Raw genomic sequence first — 22932 nt, forward strand, 5'->3', positions numbered from 1 at the left:
TGAAGGTATGTAAGTAAGTATGTAGCTTTTGCTAATGGCACCCGATGTAGAGTTAGCTAACTATCAGTAAGTTAGTTTAGACTTGTATGCTATCATAGTAGTTTAACCTTTTATATTTGCTTGCAGGCGATTAAAACAATCAAATGAAGACTGCATTTTATTTTTTTTATAAAACATTTTTTTCTGATACTTAAGCATTCGTGACATTTTAATTAAAACAGAAATAAGAATTGTTTTCTAAAAAAGCGAAAAATAAGTTACCTCCGAGATCACCTACCGCTGCAGATGCGTACGGTAGTGCAAACCGGGAATGCTTATACCTGTTTTCCAGCATAACCCCTATTATGCTTCTGTAACAGTCATATAGCAGCCGTTCTACACATGAGAATGTGTGTCATTACTATTTTAAGATTATTACATTAGTAGTATATTGCACTTATATTGTTCTGAAATAATTCATTTATATTGATTTACATTCATTGAAAAATGATAAAATAAAATAATGAATTAATTGCATATTAATTAAATAAAATTATAAAACAAAATAATATATAAAATAATGGTGTAATTTTTCTTTTTTTTATCTAAGTTTAATAATTAGATAAAATTATAAAATACTATAATATTTAAAAACGATATAATAACAGAATAATACAAAATAAAACAACAAATAATAATGTAATTAAATAAATAATTCTATAATAGTTAAATAAAAGTATAAAATAATGACGTAATATAAAAATAATGATGTTACTATAGAATAATTAAATAAAATTAAGATAAAATAATAAAACAATTCTATAATATTTAAATAAAATGATTAAAATAATTTAATAAAAATTACAATAAAATAACAATTAAATTAAAATAATTATAAAATGACATGTATTATATTGATTTACATTATACTGACACCTAACAACAACATAGTTTATATAGAATTTTAGTTTCATTAAAAAAAATAAAAAATAAAAAATAAAAAAAATTACATAAAGTTGCAAAAAGTCAACTGGTGCAAAGCAATATATTACCATTTAACTATTCTGAATTATCTCAGTATTTAATGATACAATATTACTAATATAACACACTGATAAGATTTTAGATTTAGATTTTACTTGTATTCTGCACTTTTATTATGCCTTTATGTCATCACAATGATCATATGGCAATTTACACACACCATAAAATGTATTTAAATTCAATGCTGCAGCTTCTGCTGAACTACACAATAAAGCTGAATCTACTGTCATCTGATCTCGTTTGGACGGCCGATATGTGAGACAGTGTTCTGGGTGATCAGCAGGTCTGTTGGTGAAGAACAGCTTTGTTTATCTGTGATTCACACGCCTCTCAAGCTTATTGTTTCATGCGGTTTATAATCTGAGAAAGCCATTTAATGCATGCTGGGATGTGGAACAGAGCGTCTCTCTGTGATTATCTTGTCTGTTTGGGTCCACATATTAATATAACACGGGTAACATCCAATCAGCTTCTGAGATGAGAGTATGTCACACAGAGACACGCATGTAAACGAGTTAGGGTTATTAATATCAATAAGAGTGTTTTTGCTCACCTGTACAGGGTCCAGTGGGCGTGGTCCTCCTCAGGTGGGCGTGTCCTTCGTTCATCAGGTGTCACAGCGGAGCCGTTAAGCTCCACCCCCTCAGAGCGCAGTTTCAGGATGGTTACCTAGACAACACAATACTGGGCTTTATGGGATGCCAATTTTCAACTGAATCACTATAACTAAGCCTTTATAAATATTTCTGGTGTATTCAATTAAACCTATAAATCCTGTTTGATACGCATATTTCTAAAGCCTCTAAAATGAGAAAATAAATGCTGAAAAACACTACAATGTCCTTCTGTCTCTGATTGATAGTTTAGTCTGTTTTATCCAGTAAAAGTCTTTTATTATAATAGTACAAGCGTCCTCCTTCAGCTCGAGCTTCTCGTGTCTTTCTGCTGTCAGATCTGCTCTGATATTATCAAGGAAACGCAAGAATAACTTTGATATTGTTATTAATATTTCAGCTGGACTGAAGCAGGTTTACTTCATTATCCAGACATCATTTATTCATGAGTATCAAATATGATCATCAGGCTTTTGAGGAAGGTTTATTTGTTCATCTCTCAATCATAATTATATGTTTTAAAACTACAGATCATAAATCTAAGGATTTAAATATCATATTATTGGCAGATATTAATATTTATATGCAAGTATCTGCTATCCTGTTATAAAGATCTCACTGATTTCCATTACAAGCATCAGAATTTCATGTGAATATCAGTATTTGCAGCATATTTCTGCTCAGTTTGACTCTCTGAATAAAACAGCTGTTTTTACTCCATATTCTCACTATATCATGAGCCATAAAAGCCTGATTTATCAAATATGATACAAAATACAAAACTTTTTAGATTTAAAAAAAAGAAAGTATTTGGTCATTAAAATGTTCCATTTAGATTATTTAAAAAAAAATGTTGACTATAATTTCATAGTCTTTCACAGGGTTTAATAGTCGTTGCATTAGATGTTCAGTAGCAGAGACTCTCACGGTCTGTAATTCCTCTCCAGTGTCGCGTGTGCAGCCGGGGCTGATGGGATTGAACGGTTAACACAGGACGACTGAGGATCAAAGCCTCGCGTGTCCATGAGGATCTCACATCCCTTCACTTCCCCCGGATGGAAAAGCTCATCAAATTAAAAGGACGCCTTTTGAAAAATCAACGCCTTCGAAAACAGAGGAAACATATTCGCCGAGAACAAAGTGATGTGCTTTTCAAAGAGAGGCGGCTCCTGTCAAGGTCATCGCTTCTCCAATTCACTGTGCCAAAGTCTCCATGCGTACTCAAAGCAAACGCGTCTCTGAAGACAATTACACAGATCATCCTCGAGGTCTAATGGAGTCATTAAAAAAACATCACATGATTGAGTGAGACATCTTCACAATTACATCATTCACTGACTTACAAACCCATATGCTGTGGAACGAGGAGAATTTATTCATTTTCATCTCATTTTCAAACCACATTTACACAATCACCATTTACAAATTCTTCTTTTGTGTTCCACATAAGAAAGAAAGTCAATTGGTCTGAAACGAGGGAATGAGGGAGAATAAATGATGAGCATTTCTGTTAGATTCAGTGTTTTAGTGCTTCTCTGACGTCCCTTCATTGCATCAATGTTCCTACAACAACTGCAGAAACATTGAGAATCTATCTCCACTGTTTAGTTCCTGTCTATAGAGGCTGTTTAAGACACTTTAGGAGAAAACGTTGCTTTTTCATGCACTGGTCTATGTGAGTTTGTCTATTTTGCTTTCATAATTTGTCTACTTTCAGACTAGTGGAACGAAAATATCCAAAATACACATTTAAAGTCCCCCTGTGGTGTAAATCCAGCTTTTAATGTTGTTTATGTGTCTATGTGGTGTTTTTAATGTGCTTTAAGACAAAGCATGTGTAAATTCATAAGTCGACAGCATTGCTGAGTATTTCCTCCTTAAAACTGCAGTGAACCAAAGACAGTCTCAAAAATCAAGCGTAGCGTTAGTTCTGGCAGGTCACGTTAGTCAAGCTCGCATCAGCTGACCCTCAGCTGATCCACATCTACCTATAGGAATACGACACCTTTCACCATATACATATATAAGCTAATTACCCTCCTCCATCCCCAGCTCCTCCTCTCGCCCTGTCAGGATTTGACATTCTGATTCCCCTTGAATCAGAATAATTATCGAATAATGTTGTACTTCAAAATCTTGAATTAAATATATTTGCAAATGTTCATGTTGGTTCTGTTCTGTTTACCCCAAGGGGGGTTATTGCTGCTCTCCCTGCTCTTATCCATGCTAGGCTGCATGGATGCGCAGGGAGTTCTCGCCCAGAACGGAACCATTCCGCCAATCCAAACTGTATGCTAATTGTCAATCATATTTGACGGTAGTGGTCCTGACAGAAACACACTTTGAAATCGCTGGTGTTTCTGACGTCACAAACTACCTTGTAACCAATCAGATCAACGTGTGATCGTCAACCAGTGGATCTCTGAGCTGAGTGAGTGAGTGGAGGCGGGGCTCATTTGCATATTCATAGAACCACGCATACTAAATGAGGCAAGGGTGTCGAGTAAAATGATTGACTACAGGGGGACTTCAAGTGTTTATTTTATTGCATTTGATCTCAAACTTAAATCTCAATCTATCTCTTTAAAAAGCGGTGATTTGGAGTCAGAAATCTGCGCTTCACACACAAAAAATTCAAGATACGGGGCAAAAATGTCTGTTTTTGTAACCTATAAAGCCATAGCAGAACGATTATGCGTCTCTGAGCCATACAGTACGGCCATGTTTCTGCATAAATGCACGTTTTGAACGAATCAAAGAGAGCCATTTACTTCCTTTAATCAGCTGTTTGAACAAATCGAATGAATCAATGACTTACTCATTTAAACATTTACTGCCACTGGCAGTTTTAGATTCTTATTTAGAGTATGATTTCATAAAAAAAAAAAAAATCATATTCCATATTAATAAAAAAAAACTGAATTCTGTCATGATTTACTCACCCTCATGGCTGTTGTAGCCTAAAAGGTTATGTGTAATAATGTAGTTGAATCAAATATTATATTTCTTTCTAAAGCTTATTTTTGTAATGTCTATTTGATGCTTTTCTCATTTAACACAATAATGACTTTACATTATCTTCTGGGAGTAACTTCACAGCCAAATTAGATGTGCGATTAATTCAATTTATTATGACCGCCGCTAGCGTAGCTAGCGTAACTAGCGAAAGCGGTCATATAGGGATTGTCAAAGTTTTTTTTTGTTGTTTTTTTTGTCATCTACTGAATTTTTCGTCAACGATACCAGGGACACCGAAGCACTGGGGAACATGAAATTTGGTGGGCATGTAGCCCCACTAGACTTTTATGGAAAAATTTCGTTTGGTCCCCGGGGGCCACTCCCCCCCCGCGCTGGGCCCCCCCAAACCCCCAAAATGCAGTTTTTCCTAAATAACTACCTGAACCGTGGCACCGAGGATGAAGAAATGTTTATGGTATGTTGGTCTTAAGGGCCCACATCAACCTAGCCCATAAACACTCATTTGTGATTTGCGCCCCTCCCATAAAAAATGAAAATGCAATATTATTCTGCTTTAATCGCCCCTATCTTCAGTTGAGATGTTCAGAATTGCACCATATTTCATGTGTATGATTAACTTGACATCCTCTGGGGGTATCCTCTGCTAAGTTTCGTAGAATTTCATCCATGGGGGGGTATAAAATAAATTCATTTATGTGCACATTTAGTGACTGTACACTCATCGGCCTGTAGATGGTGGTGTTGAGCGAAGGGTTGCTGGTTTAGGATGATACTGTCACACACACACATGCAGGAATACAAACAAACGCAAGCATGCACACACACTGACATCCACATGCACAGACACACACCCATACACACACATACAAATCCACATGCACAGACACACACCCATACACACACATACAAATCCACATGCACAGACACACACACACACACACACACACACACACACACACACAAACACACACATGTACGCACGCATACATACACGCACAGACACACACACACACACACACACACACACAGACACACACATGCACAGACACACACACACACACACACAAACACACACGCGCACACACATGTACGCACGCATACATACACGCACAGACACACACACACACACACACAGACACACACACGCACAGACACACACACACACACAAACACACACGCGCACACACATGTACGCACGCATACATACACGCACAGACACACACACACACACAGACACATGCACAGACACACACACACACACACACACACACAAACACACACGCGCACACACATGTACGCACGCATACATACACGCACAGACACACACACACACACAGACACACACACACACACACAGACACACACAGACACACACACACACAGACACACACACACACAGACACACACACACACAGACAGACATTCACATACTACTACTTTTTTTAGGTATATACATAAACACGCAATACAGCCAAATTGCTCCATGTCATTTATTTTTGTGGAAAGCCAGTGCAGGCCTGAGCGGCGGTCATATTTTGTACTGCCATGCGGTACATCTAGTTCATCTCCAAATCATGAAATTAATTAGATAAAAACTTTTAATCACTTGACAACCCTAAAAACATAACATAACATAACATAACATAACATAACATAACATAACACATATAACATAACATAACATATAACAACATATAACAAATAACACATGAACTTTTTTTCACGAACTTTTCTTGCCTAGTGACTGTGTGATATTGGGATTGGAATTGACCAATCAGACTGGCTGTTGGGTTTGACTGGCTGAGAATCCCAGCGTACTCCTCACGAGGGAAGCGTTCGATAAGAAAGCAGAGTTTACCTCAGCGCTGATGAAGTGGACCTCAGCTAACAGACGCAGAAGCGGATCAGTCTGGCTCCTTCGCTCGGGACTCGCTGTGTTCTTCAGTTTACCTGCGATCACACGAGAGGGAATCCATCATCAGATTCAGGACACACAGGATTATCTTGGACATGTGTTTGCACTGTAAAAATTATTGCTGTGATTATTTATCACAACTTAAAATTCAACATTAGATAAGAAATAATGTGTTGTTTCAAGTTAAAAAAGTATGTGTTTGTGCTTGACTTAAAATATTAAGTTCCGTTAACTTTAGTTTAGTTAAGTTGGATGTTGTTATAACTTATTACAGACATATTTTTTTACAGTGTGTCACATAAGTATTTTGTCTCATAAACAGGATAACTATAGTAATATTCTTCCCCCTATTCTTTATCAACGGTACACAAAGATGCGTATAAACTGAATTATAGTCACGCCAGATTGTGATCAATCCCAGTTTGATGATTTCATGATTCCATTAATTGAATCATCCAGATCTTCCCACTGGTGATTACAGTACATGTCTGGTCTCATAATTCATTCCGTCATTCATTTCTGAATTCCACTTGAGTAATTTGTGTGAATAAATAACACTGTTTATCTTTCCATTCATCAGACTGAGTGAAGCCCTGAGGATGCGATTAACTAATCGGTCACTTCGGCACGATGATGCGATGGCTCTCGGAAGACTCGTGAAACATTAATGATAGTCGACAGATGGATCGAAACCTTCACTTTTCTGTTCTGGACATTTTTAAGACTTTAGCTTGAAATGAAAGCCTAAATAAATCTTTAAAGATCAAAACTAACTTTATTTTAAGATAAAACCAGCAAACATAAGTGAGCATAAAGTAAAAACATAAAACACTTGTGGATTAATTCTACACTTGATATCTAGGAGAAAATGTAGACAATCAAAGTATAAACGAGTTTGCACCAAAAAAAAAGCTTTCAATAAATAATTGCATATTCCAAATATTGTTTAAAGGTGAGTTGTGTGTCATTTCTAAGATCCTAATATCATCAAACAGAATTGCACACATAATGATCATCAAACAGAGTTTCAGTCTTCAGGGAAATCCTCCTGAACATTACACTTGGAATCCAGAAGTTATTGTAATGTTACACACATCTCTTGTAAACATATCTGAATGAAACATGTGCTATTTCCTCCACAAACAGCAGCTCTACATCATTACATTATTCTCTCGCGAGGGTCACTTACTGGAGTTTTCCCATCGTCCGTCATCATACAGCAGACAGAAGCGACAGGCCGCTCGACACACATCAAAAACCTCCTGCTTTCGGGCGATCTTGGCCAGAGACGCCCATAATCTCACCCTGACAAACACACACACACCACAGAAACAACATGAGACGTGTTATTCCCTCGGCCGCTGAGCTTCAGTCATACGAAATAATGAATTCCTGCTTTGGCTCTGCTGGCTTTATTCGCATGTTCCCTCGTTGCAGAAGAAAAACAGAAGAAGCAAGTTTATTTCCACTGTAATGATGTCCTGAATGTAGCCTAGAGAACAGAGCTGTACAATGAGGAATTCTGGGGTGAATGCAGGGAATTCATAGCCAGCCTTATTTTAATGAACACACAGAGTCTGTGGCTTTTGGGAGTGAGTAAAACATAACAACTACATTCATTTGGGAGAATGATATGAGTCTAGAGTAGACTACCGGTCAAAAGTTTGGAATATTGAAGATTATTTTAAGTCTCTTCTGCTCAGCAATGCTGCATTTATTTGATCAAAAATACAGTAAAAATTGTGAGATATAATTAGAATGTAAAATATCTGTTTTCTATGTGAATATATAGTAAAGTGTAATTTATTCCTGTGATCAAAGCTGAATGTTCAGCATCATTACTCCAGTCTTCAGTGTCACATGATCCTTCACAAATCACTCTAATATGATGATTTGATCAATGTTGAAAACATGTCCTGCTTCAGATATTTGTTGAGAAACCGTGATACTCTGCCATTCAAAAGTTTGGAGAAAAAAAGAACATTATTAACATTTATAATGTCACAAAATATTCTTTTTCAAATAAATGCTGTTCTTTTTAACTTTCTATTCATCAAAGAATCCTGAAAAATAAAATGCATCACAGTTTCCACAAAAATATTAACCGTTTTTAACATTGATAATAATCATAAATGTTTCTTGAGCAGCAAATCATCATATTAGAATGATTTCTGAAGGATCACGTGACACTGAAGAAATAACAAATAAATGCAGCAATTATTCCAAACTTTTGACAGTCAGTGTAAATAACTATTCCAACATTTTAGTGTCTTGAAAACGAGCAACATGGGGAATAAAAAACTCACACACACACACACACACACACACACACACACACACACACACACACACACACACACTCACACTCACACTCACACTCACACTCACACTCACACTCACACTCTCTCACACACACACACACACACACACACACACACACAAACACACACTCACACACACACACACACACACACACACACACACACACACACACACACACACACACACACACACACACACACACACACACACACACACACACACACACACACACACACACACACACACACCTCTCTTTATCATCTGAGCTCTCGTCAAGTCCAGCTAAATGACCTTCGACCTTCTGCACACAGGTGATGTGATGTTGGGCTTTAGCGGCGAGATGTGTCACATGATCTCGGTCTCCATCACCTAGAGAAACAGAATCACAAAACCAGCTCAGTACGCCTCGAGTACAGATTAACATGACTCATGCAAACACAAGGTGTAATAACAGTAAAGTCTTCATTACAACAACGCGTCTGACGTTGTCTAATTTTATGAGAATGGCTTCCTCTCTATCTGAGTTTAAATCTTGTCTTAAAGCTCATCTTTTCTCTTTGGCTTTTAAAATGTTTTTTTTTTTTTTTTTTTTTTTTTGTGTATTTTTATAACTATTGTTGTACAGCACTTTGGTCAGTCTGCGGCCATTTTTAAATGTGCTTCAGAAATAAACCAACTTGTAAGTATCGGTGATACATAAAATAAATCATCTTGTCACAGTCTTCAGAAAGCGCTGCTGATCTTCGACGCATCGGTCTGTCGGCACGCATCGATTACGCACAGATTTATGGGACTAAAGGAGGACTGGATTGATTTTCCACATGTAGATCTGACATGGGAATTTGTCAAACGGCACTTCTACGCTACTATCAACATAACGTCTCAAAGCCAGACCTGTGATTAACAACATTAACAACACAGTAAAATGAGATGAAAAAACTGTAACCTTTGATTTTGCGGTCAGCATCGAGAACAGTTCGGAAAGCATCCGGTGCCAGAGCGATTCCAGCACTGACCAGCAGGGGGCGTCGCTTTTTCAAAATCTCACGCCCTCTTCCCTCTGTGGCCTGTAAAAATAAAATTACATAATCAATAAAGTTCATACAGCACAGCTCTGATGCTAAACCTGTGAGCCGCTCATCTGGACAGCAGTGCTGAGGTTTCACACACACGATACAAATACTGGGATTATTTCATGCTTTTAAAAGAAGTCTCTTCTGCTCAGCAAGACTGCATTTATTTGATCAATTTGATTGATTTGGTCTTTGCTGCTGACCTTCAATGATCTAATTCAAACATATTAATAAGCAAAAATTACTCTAGATAGATTTAGAAATAAGAGTGTTGAAATTCCTTCTCCTATCTCCGATTGTTCTTTAATCCAGAATATTGGCAGAACAGCTGAGAGTTTTGTTTGAGCGGCGCCCTCTACTGTACTCTACTGTACTCTACCTCTAGTGTACACCACTGTACTCTACATCTAGTGTACTTTACCTCTACTGTACCTATACTGTATTCTACCTGTACTGTACTCTACATCTACTCTGCACTACTGTACTCTACCTCTGCTGTACTCTACTGCACACTACTGTACTCTACTCTACCTCTACTGTACTCTACCTCTGCTGTACTCTACTGCACACTACTGTACTCTACTCTACCTCTACTGTACTCTACCTCTGCTGTACTCTACTGCACACTACTGTACTCTACTCTACCTCTACTGTACTCTACCTCTACTGTACTCTACCTCTACTGTACTCTACCTCTGCTGTACACTACTGTACTCTACCTCTGCTGTACACTACTGTACTCTACCTCTGCTGTACACTACTGTACTCTACCTCTACTGCACACTACTGTACTCTACTCTACCTCTACTGTACTCTACCTCTACTGTACTCTACCTCTACTGCACACTACTGTACTCTACTCTACCTCTACTGTACTCTACCTCTGCTGTACACTACTGTACTCTACCTCTGCTGTACACTACTGCACACTACTGTACTCTACTCTACCTCTACTGTACTCTACCTCTGCTGTACACTACTGTACTCTACCTCTGCTGTACACTACTGTACTCTACCTCTGCTGTACACTACTGCACACTACTGTACTCTACTCTACCTCTACTGTACTCTACCTCTGCTGTACACTACTGTACTCTACCTCTGCTGTACACTACTGTACTCTACCTCTGCTGTACACTACTGCACACTACTGTACTCTACTCTACCTCTACTGTACTCTACCTCTGCTGTACACTACTGCACACTACTGTACTCTACTCTACCTCTACTGTACTCTACCTCTGCTGTACACTACTGTACTCTACCTCTGCTGTACTCTACCTCTGCTGTACACTACTCTACTCTACCTCTACTGTACTCTACCTCTGCTGTACACTACTGTACTCTACCTCTGCTGTACACTACTGTACTCTACCTCTGCTGTACACTACTGTACTCTACCTCTGCTGTACTCTACTGTACTCTACCTCTGCTGTACACTACCTCTGCTGTACACTACTCTACCTCTGCTGTACTCTACTGTACTCTACCTCTGCTGTACTCTACTGTACTCTACCTCTGCTGTACTCTACTGTACTCTACCTCTGCTGTACTCTACTGTACTCTACCTCTGCTGTACACTACCTCTGCTGTACTCTACTGTACTCTACCTCTACTGTACACTACTCTACTCTACCTCTACTGTACTCTACCTCTGCTGTACACTACTGTACTCTACCTCTGCTGTACTCTACCTCTGCTGTACTCTACCTCTGCTGTACTCTACCTCTGCTGTACTCTACCTCTGCTGTACTCTACCTCTGCTGTACTCTACCTCTGCTGTACTCTACCTCTGCTGTACTCTACCTCTGCTGTACTCTACCTCTGCTGTACTCTACCTCTGCTGTACTCTACCTCTGCTGTACTCTACCTCTGCTGTACTCTACCTCTGCTGTACTCTACCTCTGCTGTACTCTACCTCTGCTGTACTCTACCTCTGCTGTACTCTACCTCTGCTGTACTCTACCTCTACTGTACTCTACCTCTACTGTACTCTACCTCTGCTGTACACTACTCTACTCTACTGTACTCTACCTCTGCTGTACACTACTGTACTCTACCTCTGCTGTACTCTACTGTACTCTACCTCTGCTGTACACTACCTCTGCTGTACTCTACTGTACTCTACCTCTACTGTACTCTACCTCTGCTGTACACTACTCTACTCTACCTCTACTGTACTCTACCTCTGCTGTACACTACTGTACTCTACTCTACCTCTGCTGTACACTACTGTACTCTACCTCTGCTGTACACTACCTCTACTGTACTCTACCTCTGCTGTACACTACCTCTACTGTACTCTACCTCTGCTGTACACTACCTCTACTGTACTCTACCTCTGCTGTACTCTACCTCTACTGTACTCTACCTCCGCTGTACACTACTCTACCTCTGCTGTACACTACTGTACTCTACCTCTGCTGTACACTACTGTACTCTACCTCTGCTGTACACTACCTCTACTGTACTCTACCTCTGCTGTACACTACTCTACCTCTGCTGTACACTACTCTACCTCTGCTGTACACTACTGTACTCTACCTCTGCTGTACTCTACCTCTGCTGTACTCTACCTCTGCTGTACTCTACCTCTGCTGTACTCTACCTCTGCTGTACTCTACCTCTGCTGTACTCTACCTCTGCTGTACTCTACCTCTGCTGTACTCTACCTCTGCTGTACTCTACCTCTGCTGTACTCTACCTCTGCTGTACTCTACCTCTGCTGTACTCTACCTCTGCTGTACTCTACCTCTGCTGTACTCTACCTCTGCTGTACTCTACCTCTGCTGTACTCTACCTCTGCTGTACTCTACCTCTGCTGTACTCTACCTCTGCTGTACTCTACCTCTGCTGTACTCTACCTCTGCTGTACTCTACCTCTGCTGTACTGTACTCTACCTCTGCTGTACTGTACTCTACCTCTGCTGTACTGTACTCTACCTCTGCTGTACTGTACTCTACCTCTGCTGTACTGTACTCTACCTCTGCTGTACTCTACCTCCTCTGCTGTACTCTACCTCCTCTGCTGTACTCTACCTCCTCTGCTGTACTCTACCTCCTCTGCTGTACTCTACCTCTGCTGTACTCTACCTCTGCTGTACTCTACCTCTGCTGTACTCTACCTCTGCTGTACTCTACTGTACTCTATTCTACCTCTACTGTACTCGACTGTACTCTACCTCTACTGTACACCGCTGTACCCTACATCTACTGTGCTCTACTGTACTCTACTGTACACTACCTCTACTGTACACTACTCTGCCTCTACTGTACTTTACAACTACACCTACTGCACTCTATATCTACTGTACTCTACTGTACTCTACGCTACTTCTACTGTACTCTAACACTACTGTACTCTAACACTACTGTACTCTACTGTGCTCTAACACTACTTTACTCTACTGTACTCTAACACTACTGTACTCTGCTGTGCTCTAACACTACTGTGCTCTACTGTACACTACATATACTGTGCTCTACTGTACTCTACCTCTAATGTACACTACCTCTACTGCAATCTGCTCTGCCTCTACTGTAATCTACTGTACTCTACCACTACTATACTGTACACCAATGTACTCTGCCTCTACTGTACACTACTGTACTCTGCCTCTACTGTACTCTGCCTCTGCTGCACACTACTGTGCGCTACTGTACACCACTGTACTCTGCCTCTACTGTAATCTACTGTACTCTACCACTACTATACTGCACACTAATGTACTCTGCCTCTACTGTACACTACTGTACTCTGCCTCTACTGTACTCTGCCTCTGCTGCACAGTACTGTGCGCTACTGTACACTACTGTACTCTGCCTCTACTGTACTCCACTGTACTCGGCCTCTACTGTACTCTAACACTACTGTACTCTAACACTACTGTACTCTACTGTGCTCTAACACTACTTTACTCTACTGTACTCTAACACTACTGTACTCTGCTGTGCTCTAACACTACTGTGCTCTACTGTACTCTACCTCTACTGTGCTACTGGACTCTACCTCTACTGTACCTCTACTTTACACTACATATACTGTGCTCTACTGTACTCTACCTCTAATGTACACTACCTCTACTGCAATCTACTCTGCCTCTACTGTAATCTACTGTACTCTACCACTACTATACTGTACACCAATGTACTCTGCCTCTACTGTACACTACTGTACTCTGCCTCTACTGTACTCTGCCTCTGCTGCACACTACTGTGCGCTACTGTACACTACTGTACTCTGCCTCTACTGTACTCTGCCTCTACTGTAATCTACTGTACTCTACCACTACTATACTGCACACTAATGTACTCTGCCTCTACTGTACACTACTGTACTCTGCCTCTACTGTACTCTGCCTCTGCTGCACAGTACTGTGCGCTACTGTACACTACTGTACTCTGCCTCTACTGTACTCCACTGTACTCGGCCTCTCCTGTACTCTGCCTCTACTGCACACTACTGTGCGCTACTGTACACTGCTGTACTCTGCCTCTACTGTACTCAACCTCTACTGTACTCTGCCTCTACTTCACACTACTGTACGCTAGTGGTGGGCAGATCGAGGCTTCGTGAAGCAATGAAACAGTTGAACCAAATGGTCCATATTGTTTCGAGGCTTCGAAACAATCCGACACCCGTCTCAACGGTGACACCTAGTGGTCACTTGCAGGTGTTGATCTGAAACAACCTTGACGAGCCATTAAACAAATTTGTTGTTTTTTTATTATTGTATTTTTCTAATATGTGAAGCTTGTAACCTATAGGCTCCTCACTGTGCATAATGCTATTTTGGTTCTGCAAAATGAATATTAATAAAAGAAATCAAGCCACAATGTCTCACTTTTTTAGAGATTTTTATTAAAAAATATTAATTTCTCTGCTGTGGAAGGACTTAGCCTACTTCTTTTTTTACAGATAATTTCTCCAGCCTTTGAAAAAATCCTCTCACAAGGGACACTTGTTGCTGGCATGCAAAGATATTTTTTAGCTAGGACATAGAAAATGAGGAAAGATTACTGCTCTCTCTTTCCAGTAAGTTAGTGGATCATGAGTCCTGGGCAAATTTCAAATTCTCCTCAAATGGCGCATCATGGATGATGTATTGTTGCAGTAGGCTAGCTGCCGATCACAATACACACATCTCACTTTATTTGGGGTTTCTAAATGGAAATGCTCCCACACCACAGATGTACAGCATCTCTTCTGGGGAGCCTCCATTTTATCTATCTATCCAAATCAATCTATGTATCCATCTATATGAATCTATGTATCTAGATATATATCTATAATCTATCTATGTATCTAGATATAATCTATCTATGTATCTATATATGTATCTATCTATAATCTATCTATGTATTTATATATGTATCTATAATCTATCTATATATGTATCTATCTATTAATCTAGCTGTCTATATATATTTATATCTATGTATCTATTAATGTGTCACTATATGTATACTCTGTCTGTCTCTAGCCTATCAGTCAATGTGTTTAAATGTAAATGTAAATTTAAATGTAAGCCTAAATAGCCTATAACTAATCAAATCGCACTATGTCACTATATCACCAAAAATCCGCTATCTCAAAATCAAACTCCTCTCACAAAAACCCACGAGGTCAATATGTGTTGATTTCACTTTTATACAGATGCGCGATTGTGTGGTCTGTTCCTGACCCTGTCAATCAAACGCTGATTCGGCGGACCACACCTGATGAAACACTTAGTGAAACACTTCGAGGCTTCGTTTGGCCATAGTCACGTGACATGGGTGTTTTGAATCACGCTTCGGATCAGTGTTTCGAAACATCTGCGCTTCGGGATCTCGCAAAGCTTCGGAACGACTGTTTCGCGTCAGCCATCCCTACTGTACTCTGTCTCTACTGTACACTACTGTACTCTACTGTACTCAGCCTCTACGGCACACTACTGTGTGCTACTGTACATGACTGTACTCTGCATCCACTGTACTCTACTGTAATCAGCCTCTACTGTACTCTACTGTATTCAACCTCTACTGTACTCTACTGTGCTCAACCTCTACTGTACTCTACTGTAATCAGCCTCTACTGTACTCTACTGTACTCAACCTCTACTGTACTCTACTGTGCTCAACCTCTACTGCACTCTACTGTACTCTGCCTCTACTGCACACTACTGTGCGCTACTGTACACTACTGTACTCTGCCTCTACTGTACTCTGCCTCTACTGTGCGCTACTGTACACCACTGTACTCTGCCTCTACAGTACTCTACTTCTACTGTACTCTACTGTACTCAGCCTCTACTGCACACTACTGTGCGCTACTGTACACTACTGTACTCTGCCTCTACTGTACTCTGCCTCTACAGTACTCTACTTCTACTGTACTCTACTGTACTCAGCCTCTACTGCACACTACTGTGCGCTACTGTACACTACTGTACTCTGCCTCTACTGTACTCTGCCTCTACTGTGCGCTACTGTACACCACTGTACTCTGCCTCTACAGTACTCTACTTCTACTGTACTCTACTGTACTCAGCCTCTACTGCACACTACTGTGTGCTACTGTACACTACTGTACTCAACCTCTACTGTACTCTACCTCTACTGTACTCTACTGTGCGCTACTGTACACCACTGTACTCGGCCTCTCCTGCACGCTACTGTACACCACTGTACTCTGCCTCTACTGCACGCTATTGTGCGCTACTGTACACTACTGTACTCTGCCTCTACTGTACTCTACCTCTACTGTACTCTACTGTATAGGAGTCAACATGCATTTCCTTCAGCCTAAGGATTATTCATTTCACTTTTGGTGTGAAAGGGCCTTAACATTTACCAAAAATATAACTTTTTTTGTTGTTATTAAAAAACAAACAAGCAAGCTCAGCCCAGGTGAGAAAAAGTAACGAAAAAGTAATGTAACGCATTACTTTTCATAAAAAGTAACTAAGTAACGTAATTAGTTACTTTGGTAACACTTTATTTCGATAGTCCACTTTAGACATTCTGCTAACTATAAGTAAGTTTGCAGCTACATGTCAACTATCAGTCATTAGAGTATTAGTAGACTGGTGATTAATATCTGCTAACTCTTTAATGTGTTGCTTCCCCAACAGATATTATACTGACTATAAGTAACTTTACAAGTACATGTCAACTTATTCTCCTAACCCGAACACCTAACCATAACCTAACAGTCTACTGATAGTCTAATGACAGTTAGTTGACATGTAGTTAAAAAGTCACTAGTGGAATGTCTAAAGTGGACTATCGAAATAAAGTGTAACCGTTACTTTTTTTGTGAGTAACGCAATATTGTAACTTTCCCCAACACTGCACATGAGTGTAACCTTCATCCAAACGGAGACGCACCTGTTGCATGAGTCTGGCGGCCTGGTCCTCGGGGCGAGTGTGTGTGTGTGCACTGAGAGCGGAGGAGCGCAGGTGGAGGAGGTGTAAAGAGGAGGACAGATGCTCTGAAGGAACATCCAGATCAACGGCTTTATGAAGGTGTTTCATGGCAGATTCCAGCTTCTCATCCTCCTCGTCTACAGCGGCCAGCTCAGCGTGAACCTGACACAACACTTCCAGCAGCATGCTGTGGACACACACACACACACACACACGCGCACACGCACACACGCACACACACACACACGCACGCACGCACGCACGCACGCACACACGCACGCACGCACGCACAAGCACACACACGCACACGCACACACGCACGCACACGCACACACACACACACACACACACACACAGACAACAAGCACACACACACACACAGACAGACACAAGCACACACACACAGACAGACACAAGCACACACACACAGACAGACACAAGCACACACACACAGACAGACACAAGCACACACACACAGACAGACACAAGCACACACACACACACACACACACAGACAGACACAAGCGCACACACACACACACACACACACATTTTTTTATTACACGCATACAAATCACACTCTGACATCCATACTAACACACCCACACAATTATAGCTGCATACTTTATCAAATTGGCTCTATAATATGCTGAAGCAGAAAACAGTAAAACACAGAGTATTTGCTTTATAGGCCAAATCTGACAAAATGGCACCATCTGGTAGAAAAAAATAAATAAATAAAATTAACAGCCTATTGATAAAGATTGCATCATTTTATAGTTAAATGGCCCCGGGATTAAAAATTGCAGTTTTAATGGGTTTCATTGGGGACATTTTTAACCTCAAGGTCCTGAGAGGAACTATTTTGTGTACCTACTGCTAAATAGATTTATTAAAGGAAATGGGGGTGAAATAGTAAAATTCCAATAAAAATACACACCTGTGGCAAAATGTATGCAGTTGGGATTAACACAGGCAAAATTATCAACAAAAACTAAACTGAAAAAGACAAAAATGTCCTTAAGGTTGCCTAAGGGTAAAGCACTAATACTCTAATGACTGCTAGATGACATGTAGTTGCAAAGTTACAGTAGAATGTCTAAGTCGCCCATCGAAATTGCAAGTGTTGCCTGCTAAAATTTCAGTCTGTTTCTCACACAATCACATGACTTCAGAAGACGTGGAATAATGTGCATGAAACTTTTGTTTTGTCACGTTTTGGAGCCTCTGGCCACTGTCAGCTTTCACTGAATGAAGATGTTTTATATTCTGCTAAACATCTCTTTCTATGTTCCACAGAGGAAAGGAAAGCATAAAATGAAGTACATGATGACAGAAGTTTCTTTCACAGGAGAATCATTCCTTTAATGGCTCCAAAACAAGAGCTGAATAACTGAATAACTTCAGATTCCCAATGTTCTTCCTCAGTGTTTCTGTCTCGTTTCCCAGCAAACATATCGAAACATTCTTAAATCAAGATACATTTACTGGACAAGCAAACAAGAGTTGTTTAATGAAAAATGTCTCAAAATAAAGGGACTTAATGCTTAAATCTAGAAAAAATATTTGCCAGAGGGGTCAGAAAAATAAACTTGTTTTAAATTCAAATTAAGTAGATTTTTCGGATCCCTTTGGCTGATATTTGTTCTTGTTTTAAGCATAAAGTCACTTGATTTTGATACATTTCTCATTACCCAAGACTTAATATCTTCAGTCATTTTGCTTGTTCTCCAGTAAATGTCTCTTGATATAAGAATGTTTGTGCTGGAGAACGGGACAGAGCATGATGTGCACACACACCTGTCAGTGGCGTCCAGAGCTCGAGCGAGTGTGAGCAGAGGTTTCTGGACTCTCTTTCGGAGGTTGTGTTGGAGAAGCGGGAGACACGCGTTCCACAGACACACACACACCGCCTGACACACACCAGCGTCTCCTGCCTTCAGTGCCGTCTGCAGTAACGCATCCAACCGCGCGATCACACTCAGCTGCAGCTGCAAGAGCCGAGACAGGGCACACATGAAAACACACTTATTTCATCAGAAATGCATATGAAACGTCATCTTTATCTGAAACAACGGCACTCTTGTGGCCTTTGTGTAGTGGAGACTGTTTGCTGACTAAATGCTGTTTTTGCCAGGCAATTAAGTTTTATTTTGGCTAATTATTGTAGAAGTGCAAGACTATTAAAATCGTTTTCTGAACTAAAAACATGAAATATTAGATTATTAAAATTAAACGTAAAAAATTTAAAAACAATTAGAAATGTTGCCATGGCAACTAACTGAAATGGATGTTGAAGTTGAAGTACTAAATTTACTCAAATGAAAACAAAAAGGCTATATAAACACTAAAACACTAATATACAAATAAACAGCAGACAATAACTGTATATAAATAATAGTAAATACACATAAACACATAAAAATACACAAAACAAATAAATAAAATGTTTTGTCCCTGCAATTTTTTAAAATAATAATAATAATAATTTGAGTTGTTTTCCAATACAAATATCTTAAAACTTAAAACATGATCAGTTTAATTGAGAACCACAATTGTGTAAGATATTGTTTTCAGGGGATTTTTTTTTTTTTCTTCTCTCACTGGTGAATTGTTGTTGTTTTTTAGCAAAATAATTTGGTAATGAAATCTAAATTAAACTGATGTAGTATTACATATATTCCGAAATGTTAGTTTGTTTCTTAATGTAATCTCAGGTCCATTAAATAATATTAAAAGTCAAACTGACTTTTGATTTTAATATTGTATTAGTAAATGTTTAAATACACATTACCTAAGATGCTTTAGAAGTATTTGTCATTGTTAGTTCATAATAACTAATGTAAACAAATGAAACCTTATTGTAAAGTTTCACTGTTAATTTGTCCGATTTATAAATGCTGTTGATTTGTTTCACTATGTAAATTACTTTGGCAAGCGTAAGTTGTTTTAAATGTGCTATAGAAATAAACAAAAATGGATGCATGAATATTTGAGAAGAACTATAGGATTGGATGGAAAAAAATCAGACCTCTAGTGCACATCTCTGCCAAAGTTGCTTATACTGTATAGTTTGCGAATAAATATTAATATACTTTTCAAACCAAAAATACTTTCCCAATGCCTCAAACATAAACAACAGTCCACAGTAATAAAACATTGATGCCTTCTGGACCTCCACGCTGGATCTGGAGTAACTCCCAATCCCGTCTCGGTTCTTGTTAAGGTCGAGCTCACACTGCACACACTCCATCATCATGCGCTGACCGACCTTCAGGAACACAACACAAGACCTTTGTGTTTACAAAAACAACAGAGAGCAGGGGTGAGCGAGCTTTGTGAGAAAGCATGAGTCTGTTTACGGTGATATCCGAGGCGCTGAGCTCCTTCAGGCAGTCGAACGCCACGTGATGTTGCTGTAACTGCAGGGAGAGGAACGCCAGTTCTAACAGGAACACAACCCTGAAATTAAGAGGAATAACTGTGATGAGACACACTCAGAGCAGATCCTAAAGGCCCTTAGTGTATCAGGTGCTTTCATACTAGAGAAACTGACAGAACAAACAGGAATAATGAAAGATGCATTTTGTGGGGGTGAATCAGAAGCACAGAAGCACAACTGTTCTCATTGCTCATCAGAGTATGAAGCAGCAAACGTATCTGAAGGTTTCTTCACATGATGGAGCATCACTTTCTAATAACTTTGCAATGCAACATCCCCATTGAAATCAATGGACTCGCAGATTCTCGTGTTAAGGTGCTCACAGAGAGACCCACGACATCAGAACTGTTGCTCTTAATATTCAGGCTTTGGTAGTGGACTAAATAAACATTTAGCAAATACACATTACTGTTCAAATGTTTGGGCTCAGTCAGATTTTTTTCTTTTTTTATGAAATTAATACTTTTATTACACATTAAATTGAAAAGTAAAGACATTTATAATGTCATAAAAGATTCTATTTAAAATAAATGCTGTTTTGAGCTTTTTATTCATCAAAGAATCCTGAATAATAAAATGTATCACAGTTTCCACATATCTGAAGCAGCACAACTGTTTTCAACACTGATAATAATCATAAATGTTTCTTGATCATCAAATCATCATATTAGAGTGATTTGTGAAGGATCATGTGACACTGAAGACTGGAGTAATGATGCTGAAAATTCAGCTTTGATCACAGGAATAAATTACACTTTACTATATATATTCACATAGAAAACAGCTGTTTTAAATTATAATGATATTTCTAGTGCATCTGCATTTTAAACATTCAATCTTTCTCTCTTCCAGGACCAAAAATATTGTTGACAACATTGTTTGCACTCGCAAATGCACTCGCGAAAGAAAACGTCCTTTTGCTTTAAATTTACTGTAAATGGTGCTAAGCAATATCTCGAATCAAATCATGATTTGTTGATGTTTTGCTCATGGTTCAGGCTTTTTGCCAGATGAGACATAAACCAAAGTCTATTAGCTATATAAAAAAAAAAGAGCCCAACCATATGACCCGTCCCAACTTGCTGTTTTAAAAGGAAATACATCATAAAAAAACTAATTATTAGAGTCCTAAAGTTAATAAATTCCTGAATTGAGATACAAAATTACATTACATATTGAAGGCCCGCTCACACCAACAACGATATCTATAAAGACAACTATAACAATAACTATATTATCATCAACACCAGCAGACAATATTGTTGTGTTTATTATGCAGTTTTGCCGTCTCTCTCTTTAAATGCTCGAGCTCTTTAAAGCAGGATGATTCTAATTGACTGTCAATGTTTTTATCGTTCATTAGCTGAAAAAATTCACTCCGAATGTGATTCCAATGATATTGTTTCTCTGTGCAGTTATTGTTATAGTGCTGTGGCTATTCTTGTATATTTAGAATTTTTTTTTAAACTATATCTTTATCGTTATAATCCTTGGTGTGAACGGGCCTTAAAATTTGTTTACTGCAAACATGTAAAAAGAAATTCACTGTTTTTGCTTAAAACAAGAACAAATATCTGCCAATGCGGTAAGAAAACGTCTCGGTTACGTATGTAACCTTCGTTCCCTGAAGAGGGAATTCGTGCTGCGTCAAAACGCTGTGGGAACGCCTCTGCGTGATTGCGTCGTGAAGCACGTATGGAATCAGTCCAATGGCGTTAAGGAACGACATAGGCGGGTGACGCCATCGACCAGGAAACTATAAAGCACACCAATGTCAGCTTCTGATAGACTGAAGCAAGTCGATCATGGGCATGCCAGCATGCCGGGATCCCTTTCAAGGGAACTCACACTGCATTGTAACGGTGTGGAAACACAATACCCACAACGCCACAGGAGCAAGTGTCCGTCTGTGTGAAGTCAGTGCACACATTCAGACGAAAGCACCTGGAGTGGAGCCGAGGTCAAGGTTGTAGAACCTCACGAATGTGGGGAGTGAGGACCAGCCTGCCGCATCACAAACATCTTGGAGGGAAACTCCTGACAGTAATGCTTTGGAAGCAGCCATACTCCTAGTTGACTGGCCGACTCATAAGTAAGTGAGATAGCCTTGACCACCCACTTGCTCATCCTCTGCTTAGTTGGCTGGGCACCCCT

General features: G+C 39.4%; 1 protein-coding gene across 1 annotated transcript in view; it reads right to left on the reverse strand.

Moving 5' to 3' along the window:
- The window catches only part of cfap46 (cilia and flagella associated protein 46), a 120051-nt gene that overhangs the window by 66372 nt on the left and 30747 nt on the right, over positions 1-22932 (reverse strand). The window contains exons 9-17 of the mRNA XM_082153249.1: positions 20699-20798; positions 20512-20607; positions 19137-19327; positions 17298-17523; positions 9800-9920; positions 9102-9222; positions 7721-7836; positions 6475-6566; positions 1577-1692 (exon numbers count right to left, since the gene is read on the reverse strand). Coding sequence (XP_082009375.1) covers positions 1577-1692; positions 6475-6566; positions 7721-7836; positions 9102-9222; positions 9800-9920; positions 17298-17523; positions 19137-19327; positions 20512-20607; positions 20699-20798 — 1179 coding nt within the window. The remainder of the gene's footprint in view (positions 1-1576; positions 1693-6474; positions 6567-7720; positions 7837-9101; positions 9223-9799; positions 9921-17297; positions 17524-19136; positions 19328-20511; positions 20608-20698; positions 20799-22932) is intronic.

The sequence above is a fragment of the Leuciscus leuciscus genome (assembly GCF_965113295.1).
Source record: "Leuciscus leuciscus genome assembly, chromosome: 22".
Classification (NCBI taxonomy): Eukaryota; Metazoa; Chordata; class Actinopteri; order Cypriniformes; family Leuciscidae; genus Leuciscus; species Leuciscus leuciscus.